The sequence below is a fragment of the Choristoneura fumiferana genome, chromosome 7 (assembly GCF_025370935.1).
Source record: "Choristoneura fumiferana chromosome 7, NRCan_CFum_1, whole genome shotgun sequence".
NCBI classification, from domain to species: Eukaryota; Metazoa; Arthropoda; class Insecta; order Lepidoptera; family Tortricidae; genus Choristoneura; species Choristoneura fumiferana.
In genome coordinates, this window is record NC_133478.1 from 4,839,641 (window position 1) to 4,851,056 (window position 11,416).

At 39.6% G+C, this 11,416-nt stretch overlaps 1 protein-coding gene across 3 annotated transcripts in view; it reads left to right on the forward strand.

The window, feature by feature from the left end:
- The window catches only part of PCB (Pyruvate carboxylase), a 53,968-nt gene that overhangs the window by 39,593 nt on the left and 2,959 nt on the right, over nucleotides 1-11,416 (forward strand). For all 3 annotated transcript variants that reach the window (XM_074089913.1, XM_074089912.1, XM_074089914.1), the window contains 9 exons: nucleotides 1,169-1,316; nucleotides 2,025-2,284; nucleotides 3,208-3,422; nucleotides 4,606-4,816; nucleotides 5,924-6,130; nucleotides 6,841-6,949; nucleotides 8,291-8,416; nucleotides 9,454-9,615; nucleotides 10,347-10,422. In XM_074089913.1, the coding sequence (XP_073946014.1) occupies nucleotides 1,169-1,316; nucleotides 2,025-2,284; nucleotides 3,208-3,422; nucleotides 4,606-4,816; nucleotides 5,924-6,130; nucleotides 6,841-6,949; nucleotides 8,291-8,416; nucleotides 9,454-9,615; nucleotides 10,347-10,422 (1,514 nt within the window). The remainder of the gene's footprint in view (nucleotides 1-1,168; nucleotides 1,317-2,024; nucleotides 2,285-3,207; nucleotides 3,423-4,605; nucleotides 4,817-5,923; nucleotides 6,131-6,840; nucleotides 6,950-8,290; nucleotides 8,417-9,453; nucleotides 9,616-10,346; nucleotides 10,423-11,416) is intronic.

An 11,416-nucleotide genomic window follows, 5' to 3' on the forward strand; every position in this document is an offset into this window, starting at 1 on the left:
GACAACTTACGCATTAAAAATTTTCAGACACGAGAGCAATATATAATTTTGTGATCACTGTTCACTTGTAAGGTTAATCGCCGCATAAAACACTATCAAAATTATACTTCAACTAGCCAAAGAAGCAGAAATACCAGAATTAGATATCGTCTACGTCCGCGATGTTTAAATGCTACAAATCGAATACATCCAACAGTTTTTTTTAAACTACATACTTATGACAGTTACAAAGGTTTGAAGTTCAAGATTAGACAGAGAAGTTACTAACATGTGACATCACACGCAAGTCATACTTGCTGCATAGAGAAAAGCATTTTAGAAAGAGACAGATATATATAGATTTTTCAAAAAATCACTGTAAATCCAATTTTCAACCGAATAAATTTTTCTCTACGCTAAACATTGTCTGTATATCTATATTTCCATAATAATAGTCGATGATGGCAAATCAAGAGTTTTAAAATACATACCGTATTGTCTAAGGTTTAAGTGCCTGCGGTCGCATTCACCTTCTCTTTATAACCTCATGCTATACCATGTCACAGATTACCAAGTATGATTCTGAGTGTGTTATACAATAAAACCTCCGGTAAACAAAGCTTGTCTTATGGGTACAGTCACCTGCATTAATATCTGCCCCAGCGGAGCTTGCAAAAATATCTGACACGTCCTACCGGCCCTAGAAATAGAGTCGTATCAGATATTTGCACGCTTATGTCAGATATTGATGCTGGTGACTGTACCAGGCTATGGATATTGTATGTATGTAGGTATGTATTGTATGTGTGTAGCGGACCCGGCAGACGTTGTCCTGTCCGAAAAAACACTACATTAAAATTATGATAACACCAACAACAGCGCCATCTAGTGGGTCCAATTTATTTAAATACGTTCTTTAATTTGAGGGGAGAGTTTAACGTATCGACGGGATGAACATTACGAGATGTTTGACAGTTACGAAACCCATGATCATTTTGTATGGGAAAATGTTTTTTCTTTTATTTTATTTTTTAATCAAATTTCCAATGTTTTTAATATTTATTATCCTATTGCTGACGAAGACAAATCCAAAAAAAACAAAAATCATAATTATTGGTCCAGCCGTCCTTCAATTATAAATGGTGTAACTAACACGACGATATTCGATATTATTGTATTCTCTTTTCAGATTCCTCCACGAGTGTCCGTGGGAGCGTTTAGAGGACATGCGCCGGCGCATCCCCAACATCCCCTTCCAGATGCTGCTGCGCGGCGCTAACGCCGTCGGTTATACCAACTACCCCGACAACGCCGTCTATAAGTTCTGCGATATGTCGGTCAGTGCATCTTACATTTTACCTTTTTTAGGGTTCTCTACCCCGCGGGTGGCAAACGGATCCCTATTAATGTCGCTCCGTCCGTCTGTCTGTTATAGACAACTCTGTGTTCTCATGAACCATATTGCCGCTACAACAACAAAAATAAAATCACATTAAGGTAGGTCTCTACAAAAAGAGTATTATTTTTGGTTTCGTTGTATCTCTAAATATAGCGTTTAAACATACAAATATCAAACCTAAAATAATATGAGAGATAAGTATACTATAGGGGAAATAAAAAATGAAAATTTAAGATTTTGTCATGTATGTACAATCAACTACAAAGAGACCGATATGGCCAAAGTTACAATAATATGAATACGCGACTTTATTATCTTAACAACAATCTATCGATATCTTTGTAGTTGACTGTACGGAATCTTCGGTCCGCGAATCCATCTCGCACTTGGCCGGTATTATTACTTTGAGAATAAGACGACTAGGGCTGTAGTTTAATTTGGCACATAAATTCGAAAAATTTTGAAGTGTGTAAAATAAATAAATAAAAAATTTATATAAGTAAGGGATCAGACCCATAACCCTCTACTTGAAAGGGCATAGGTCAAATTACTAGGCTTTGAACTTGAACCTGGTACAAAGGTAGCCAATCTTACCTACCTTACGTTGGTAGGTTACCAACTCACAAAGTTATCATTCCCTCCCCAGGTCAAAGCGGGTATGGACATCTTCCGCGTCTTCGACTCCCTCAACTACTTACCAAACCTGATCCTCGGTATGGACGCAGCAGGCAAAGCCGGCGGCGTAGTCGAAGCTGCCATATCATACACTGGGGACGTCTCCGACCCTAACAAGAAGAAGTATGACCTAAAGTACTACTTGAACTTGGCCGATGAACTGGTCAAGGCTGGGACGCACGTGCTGGCTATCAAGGATATGGCGGGGCTTTTGAAACCTAATGCGGCCAAGTAAGTGATGATTTGGTTAAATGAATGACGACAATGATTTGCTGATTTTAGTTGGGTATGGATGGATGTGACATTAGCTTTTCGATGAAAAAAGAAAGCCGTAGTGTCTCCTGGATACTGCAGTCCTAGCCCTCTCGTTCTGAGAAGAGGCATACGCAAAATTGCCTCCTATGTGTGCATCATTCTTTCATATTTGCTGATGATAAGAAACAACGCCGAACATTGTCCGTCCGAACGGTTGATTGATGACCAAAATTTAGACGATTTAAATAAACGACGAAATTACTATCGTTTTTACCTACAATATAAAATAAATCAAAGGTACAATGTTGGTGTAATCAATCTGACAGAGCAACTGACTTCTGGTTCTCTGTCAGATGGATTGCTGTAGACTTAAATAAAGAATTAAAAGTAAACATAAATAATATGGACAAGGAGACTTTGTCCTAACCAGTCGCCAACTTAGGGCGAAAGTCTCAAGAGTCCATTGCATGCGGGCGACGAAGTATCAGTCATGTCACGGATCAATGGACATCTTTCGGCTACCGATTATGATAATGATAGATAGATAGATAGATAGAAACTTTAATCCTCATAACAAAATAACATGGCTCTATACACGTTTTTGATAAAAACAAAGGAATAAACGTTAAGAAGAAAAAACACGTTAACAATCATACAGAGAACAAAAAGATACAAAACAGATATAGAGAAACCACATTGTAATACAGGGAGCCATGTTATGTAATGAAGATAAGGCGCTGACTCAGCATAATGCCGCGGCAAACAAGCCGTAGCGCTGGTATTCTGCCAGTACCTGTGAGTAAATAATGAATGATTTACATTGTAAAGACAAAAGGCTGGGGGCATTGACGCAATTTCAATGTCGACACGTGGTACAATTTTATTGTCTTATCTTCCAGGCTTCTAATCTCAGCCATTCGCGACAAGCACCCAGACATTCCTATCCACGTACACACTCACGACACTTCCGGTGCTGGAGTGGCGGCCATGTTGGCTTGCGCCGAGGCCGGTGCTGACGTGGTCGACGCCGCTGCTGACAGCATGTCAGGAATGACGAGTCAGCCCAGCATGGGCGCGCTAGTCGCCTGTCTGCAAGGCACGCCGCTAGACACAGGTCAGTATTACCACTAGTTACACTACGCAGCTGCAGGGCTACTACGAAACTCGAAACTCGAAGTTCGTGTCGTGCGGTCCCTCTGACCCTTATACTATTTAATACGAGAGCGAGAGGGACGGTACGATACGAACTTCGAGTTTCGTAGTGGCCCTGCTGACGCTGGCGTGGCGGCCATCTTGGCTTGCGGTGCTGACATGGTTGACGCCGCTGCTGACAAGTTTCCTACCAGTTGACAAGATTAATTAGATCTGTAATAGTAATTTTCTACCTCTCGAAGTAGACGATTTCAAATTTTTGCATATCTTTCGCAAAGTATATCTTCGAATATGATTAAAAAGATCTCCATCAAAATACTTTCCGAAAACTATACAATACAATGACTCTTTGTTGTACACAAGAAATAGTAAGTGATGCAGAAAACAAGTACATAGAGAGAAAATTACAAGGTAAGCAATAGGCGGCCTCATCGCTACAAACTACATTGATTTAATTTTGCTACTTCACTACCAAACGAGAAGCAACGTAAAAGGTTCATTCATATAATAATATGTATACAAAGTCACGCTCAATTAGTTCCTGTGACAGCAGGCTAGATGGCGCTAGTATTGCGAGGTCCGTTTGAAAACTTTGACATTTACGTCACATTTGTGATCGGTTACCTAAAAGAGCCAATGAGGGCTATCGCGAATGAATTCGCCGCTAGAGGCGCTAGTGTAGCGTGAGGTCTCCGAAATGTCAAATCTCATAGTTTTTGGGTGAGCTACGCGGGTTTATTTATAATTAGAATAATTTTGTGAATATTTTGCATTACCTGAAATTAATTATGGCAATTATGCATTGCTGTGTTTTGAGACAGTTTTGTCTTTCGGAAACTTTTGTCCTCCCTTTTTTCCGAACAAAACGGGACTAAGCAACACTGTGGTTGCTGGATATTTTTATGGTACGGTTTTAAGGTGTATTAAATATGATTTTAATTTAAACTTTGTTTTAACGCCCGTAATAACAGACTCTGAAAGCCACACTTAAAAACCTCACGCAACAGTGCGCCATCTAGTGAGACAAAAAACGATAGCCCTCATTGCAAGCAAGACCGTTATGTCAAACGGACATCTCGATTACTAACGCCATCTAACGATATTTCACCTGTCGAGATACCCTCATTAATTATTCTTCCCCGCAGGCATCGCGCTCCAGAAAGTATCAGAGTATTCAGCGTACTGGGAACAAGCCAGAACGCTCTACGGACCCTTCGAATGCACAGCCACCATGAAGTCTGGCAACGCTGATGTATACCTCAACGAGATTCCTGGCGGGCAGTACACTAATCTGCAGTTCCAGGCGTTCTCACTCGGCCTGGGAAGCCAGTTCGAGGAAGTTAAGAAGGCTTACAGGTATACAGCCGAACAAACTGAATCATGTACCAGGGTGCCTTTGTCCTACTAATGTCATGTTGGCATTACATACTTTTGTCAAGGAAATCATTGTGAAATAGATTATTAAAGGGTTCTAATCATTTAACATCAGGTGAACCGTCTGCTCGTTTGTCTGCTATTACATTAAAAAAAATGTACATTAAATAGTGCCACAGATAGTGCAGAGATCGGCATATTAGCAATGAGGGCTATCGTTTTTTGTCTCACTAGATGGCGCACTGTTGCGTGAGGTTTTTAAGTATGGCTTTCAAAGTCTGTTATTACGGGCGTGAAAACAAAGTTTAGATTAAAATCATATTTAATACACCTTAAAACCGTACCATAAAAATATCGAGCATACCACAGTGTTGCAAAGTCCCCGTTTTGTTCGGAAAAAAGGGAGGACAAAGGTTTCCGAAAGACAAAACTGTCTCAAAACACAGACATTCATTGCCCCGGAACGCATATTTGCCATAATTAATTTCAGATATTGCAAAATATTCACAAAATAATTCTAATTATAAATAAACCCGCGTAGCTCACCCAAAAACTATGAGATTTGACATTTCGGAGACCTCACGCTACACTAGCGCCTCTAGCGGCGAATTCATTCGCGATAGCCCTCATTGCTCGACGATGAAGTAGAAGACTGAGCGCTAGCGAAGCTGTCTATGATATGAGTCTGACAATCGCTGTTGCGGCCGAGTTGTTTAATAACCTAAACAGCATAGAAAAGTTGAAAACAAAAAACATTGTCATGAACCGATTTAGCTAAGAACCATCTCGATTAAACTAGCTTTCGATTAAATAAAAAACACATCAAACTAATAAACCGGTTTGACATTGGCGTCAAACTTAAGTTTCCCCTCTTTTAGCGTCAAAGGTTAAAAAAATGCTTTAAGAGTAAAAAAAAGTTTTGTCCATCATGCTCGGAAATACAACGCACGCAGAAAATGAGTTTGAATTTGTTGATCTTTTTAGCATGTATTTAATTGTAAAGTTTATTCAGAATAATTTATTATTTTTGATTAAAATTATATCAATTAACAGACAGTGTCAATGTCAACTCTCTCTTCTCGCGCACAGGGAAGCCAATCTTATCCTCGGCGACATCATCAAAGTCACCCCCTCGTCTAAAGTGGTGGGAGACCTGGCGCAGTTCATGGTCCAGAACAAATTGACAGCCAAGGACATCGAAGAGAAGGCCGAGGAACTCTCCTTCCCTAAGTCGGTGGTGGAATTCCTGCAAGGAGCCATCGGGCAGCCGCATGGTGGCTACCCGGAGCCATTGAGGTGAGATCATCCTAACACATATTAGCAGACCAGAAATACACTCAGTTGTTTTTTGGTTAGTTTTTTGTCCCTTTTGGGATTGGCAAAGGAAATGGCATCCACGCACCCAAAAACTCTTCAATTTCTTTTCGCTAATATCGATATTGAAAAAAACACACTAGGTATTTTTTGTGAAACCGTAACACTCTAAATAGTACATTAATAAGTTTATTATGCCCTTTAAGTGATAAATGGGCCAATCAACTTTTTCACCGACACCAATCTGTCCTCGGCATTTTTCAAACAATTGCAGATTTTTGTAAGTAAACATGTTTTTTCTGTAATTTAATAGATGGTGTACATGAATACATGCCACCCTACGTAAGTTCAACCTATTAAACCGTGAAATATCTTGTTGGAAGTACGAATTTTTGGTAACGCCAGAGAATTTTGGTAACGCAGGAGACGCACAAAGTGTCGGTCAAATAGTTAGTTGGCCCAAATATCTAGTAAAAATGTATCTAAAGTTGTTATCAACTCGAGCGAAGCTTGAGCGCCCAGGTACAGTCAGCAGCACCACTATCTGACACAAAAAAGCGTACATAAATATCTGACACGCCTCTATTTCTAGGGCATTTTTGAACTGTTCTCTATTATGCAAACTTAGCTTGGTCGTGTTATGCTAAATCCTCATTAGTCCTACCAACAAAGATTTATTATTGGTTTTACAGATCTAAAGTGCTAAAGGATATGCAGAGAATTGAGGGCCGCCCAGGCGCCGAAATGCCACCTCTGGACTTCGACAAACTCAAGAAAGAGTTACAGGAAACCTACCCCTCTGTAAGCTACTCTTTCACATCTTTAAACTAGTCTATTGAAACAGGCGTTTTTTAAAAAAAAAAAATTTTTTATGGAACTTTGATCAAAGGGTAAGGTACTTTGCGGATGTCTATGTCAATAGAACTGAAAATATTACTTTGCTCACCCGACCTTATGATAGCTACATTTATGCAAGTAACCATGTCATTATGCCATATATTAAGGTCAGCACTATTTGATATTTCGTGAAAATACTATTGTATTGTCCAAACTACAATTTCGCTATGCCATTATGCCATATAAAAATCGGCGATACTATTGTTCTGCTATTTAATACTAGTTGTTACCCGCGACTCCGTCCGCGCAAAATTCGTTTAACGCTATCCCGCGGGAGCTATGCAATTTTTCGGGATAAAAACTATCCTATGTCCTTCACCGGAATTCAAACTATCTGTACACCGAATTCCATCTAAATCTTAGCAGCTTAGACGTGATGAAATAACAAACAAACAAACAGACTTACAAACTTTCGCATTTAGATTTTAGTTGGAAAGGACGCGTGATTTTGTCAAAACTAGACATTATTGTAATAAGAACCACGGCACTCGTCATCGTGAATGACTCTACCTATAGGAAAAGTAGGAAGTAGGATTGTCGCGGATCGGCAAGCGCAGCGTTGGACGTTCACCACAGGAATGGACGGATGACCTGAGAGCCAATGCGGTATTCGACTATTTTGTATATGTTTTATAAATTAAAAATTCACAATGCCTGTTATCGAATAGAGAAACAATTTTTAAGCTACCTTTACAAATAACAAAGTAATAATGGTTTGAAATTCAAGATAAGACTGAGAAAGACATACTGGCATGTGAGGTCACACGCCAGTATCGCCATACTTGCTGCATAGAGAAAAGCGTTTGAGAAAGAGACAGGTATACAGATTTTTCAAAAAATCACTATAAATCCAATTTTCAACCGATTTAAATTTTCTCTTCGCTAAACACTATCTGTATATCTATATTTTCAAAATAATATTCAGATATGGCAAATTAAGGAGTTGTCAAATACCGTATTGTGTAATGTTTCTGACACTCGCGACAGTCAAATAAAAGTTTTTGTATGCGAAAACTGTCATTTGATTGTGATCGCAAGTGTCAGGAACGTTACGCTATAGACCCTCTGGTTAAAGCCGCGGGTTCATGGTGGATGCAGGCCGCTTACTCCCGAGGGACTATGGGGGAGGCCTTTATGTCCAACAGTGGATGCCCTACAGCTGATATAATGATAATGACGAGCAGGATTTATGAATTAGATTCATTAGCCTATATTCATAGAATATTTAATTTTTGTTATCCACAGGTGACAGATTACGATGTGATGTCGGCTGCCATGTACCCGCAAGTTGCGAAAGACTTCTTCCGCATCCGCGAGAAGTACGGACCCGTCAAGCATCTCGACACCAAGACCTTCCTCGTTGGACCTCAAGTAAGTCATAGTAACCGATGAAGAAGGTTCTCAAGTCGACGCATTTTGTTACGCTCCGAAAAAATTATATTCGTCGGTTATATTCACAAATACTCAAATGAAACGGATAAAAATAATTAATATCATGGAAATTAATTTAATCTGCTTGCTAACATAGTCTCATAGGAACCTTATACACACTAACAATGGTTACCTAATGATTCGACGACAATTTTTACGCAGATTATTGATTGGCAGACCACGTTTCGCCGAGTAACGGCACGCCGATGAATTTGTACGCAGATGTATTGTTTAGCAGACTAACGTTTCGTAACTCAACCTTTAGTAGACCATTCAGTTGGCTTGTGAGTCAGTAAGCCGAACAACTATTAACAGAAATTCGTTTAGCCGATTAATCACTACACATTTTCAACGTTTGCTCGAACAACTTTTCGCTTTCGAATTTTTGATTATTTTATATTGAAGTCAAAACAAACTAAGTCGCGACGCCAGCAGTTCGGTTCGGTTGTTGGTCACAATTCCAACTAACACTCCTCCTCGCTGACGCTCGTCGTCGCACCTAACCACACATTTTGATGTCATGCGATCAACTGAAACAATTACGAAACAAACAATCGACTAAAAGTAAATCTGCATATCGCTATTCGTCCTACCGACTATTCGGCGAAACGAATAATAGGCGTAACGAAATTATACCAAACTTTGCTCGGCCAAAAGAAAAATCTGCCAATAGTTATTGTCTGCGGAACGAAAATCTGCATAATTAAACTCGGCGAAACGACAGGTCACCACTATCACAACACGAACGCTAGAGAAAAGTGTATGTATGGCAAATTGGATCAGTTAATCGTATTTAGACGCAATTAAACCTTAAAGGCCAAGATTTGATATGACTATTGTAGTGAATTATCTGCAATTTTATTAATTTTGATACTGTAATGCACCACATAAACCTCGATAAAAAAAACTTGGAAGAACATATCTTGTGAGCATACAGTGGCCAAACAAACTATTCATAACCTCCTTTGTCCCCTTAGGTGGGCGATATCATAGAAGTAAAGATCGAACGCGGCAAGACCCTGAATATCCGGACAGTTGCAGTGTCCGAAGAGATGACCGCCGCGGGAGAGCGAGAGGTCTTCTTTGAGCTCAACGGGCAGCTGCGGAGCGTGTTCATAAGAGATGAGAACGCTAGCAAGGTGAGTCCTGACCTCAATAATAATAAATAAATGTCATGGGATAATTGACATCAAATTAACCTAGTCCCAAACTAAGCAAAGCTTGTACTATGGGTATTAGGCAATGGATAAACATACCTATATAGAGAAATACATACGTAAATACAATTTAAACGTCCAATATCCGAGAACAAACATTCGTATTATTCATACAAATATCTGCCCCGACCGGGGATTGAACCCGGGGCTATAAGCTTTATAGTCAGGTTCTCTAACCACTTGGCCATCCGATCGTCAATAAGGACATGAATAGAGTAGGTAGATGATGTGTAGGTATAGAATAATAATAACAAGACGCGGCTAATAAAAACATTTATTGCCCATAAAAAAATACATATTAGTGAGAAGGTACATACATGCTCAGCTATGTGGCGAAAGGTGTTGGCCCTGAAAACAAGATTGGTTGACAATTAAATGTATTCCCACGTTGCCACAGCTTCCACCCGCATACAATGTTGTCACCCATCTCCCGTAGACGTCGTAGAAACCGTCTAAGAAATAATACCAGAAGATGGGCAGCATCTTCTAGGCAACCCTACATCCTATACTGCGCTCGCCAACCCGCTTGCAAAACGTGGCGAGCATTAGCAACCCCCCTCCCGCCTATGAGCGAGATCTATGTCCAACAATCGACGACCTACGGCTGGTATGATGATGATGATGATGATGCGACTGTTTTGTTTTACTTATAGGAGATGAAGATCCATCCCAAAGCCGTGAAAGGAGACAAAAAGCAAGTCGGAGCTCCGATGCCAGGAACAGTGCTGTGTAAGTATTACATGCTTAAAATTTTATACCGAGTTAGGTAAAATACCAAGTCAAACTTTGTCACTTCAAAGTTCAATATTTCAAAAAGGCTAAACCAATTTTGATGACACATGTCTAAGAACCATCGCTAGAAAACTTGATTTCAAATAAAGAAAACCGCATTCAAATCGGTCCACCCGGTTAGGAGCTACGGTGCCACAGACAGACAGACAGACACACATAGCGGTCAAACTTCTAACACCCCTGTTTTTGCGTCGGGGGTTAAAATACATTTATTCACAACAAGATCCCCTTACGGCCCGTGATTCGCACAATGATTTTCATCACATTGCGAGGAAAAAGTTGCAAAAAATTAAATTATTTTGTGTCCAAACACTTCACAGCTCAGCAAAGGCAAGACGCTAAGAAAACAACTGAATAAAATATGGCTACCCGCCAATACAGGGGGCTACTACAAAATTTGAAAATCGAAGTTCGTGTCGTACCGTCCCTCTAAGTCTCGTATTAAATAATATTAGCGTCAGGAAAACTATATGAACTTCGATTTACGAATTTCGTGGTAGCCCCCCTGATTGTCACTTTTTTCGAGTCGTCTACCACAGATAATACTAAGAACCGTGTTTTGTTTAGAATCCGAATGGTCTTACGGCGAGATAATTCCAACATGCTAAAAAAATATTTACTAAAATTATTGCAAAACAATTTGATATACATTTAAAATATAAAAATAACGAAGTTTCATGAGGCGTGGCAAATTTTTATGGTGTAAAATTAGATTATAGCTAAGTTTTAAAGATGTAAATAAAACGTTGGCTGACTTGAAACCTCTTTAGTCTTTAACTTTTTAAAACTAAAGTCATAACTCCCTTGGGGAGGAAAACTATACGTAAATCCATAATTCCCGCGGGAACAATTCAGGCAATTGTCCTTTAGTATACAGGCATGGAATAACGTCATTGACGAGCAAGTGTGATGAAAAAAATATTAGTAGAAT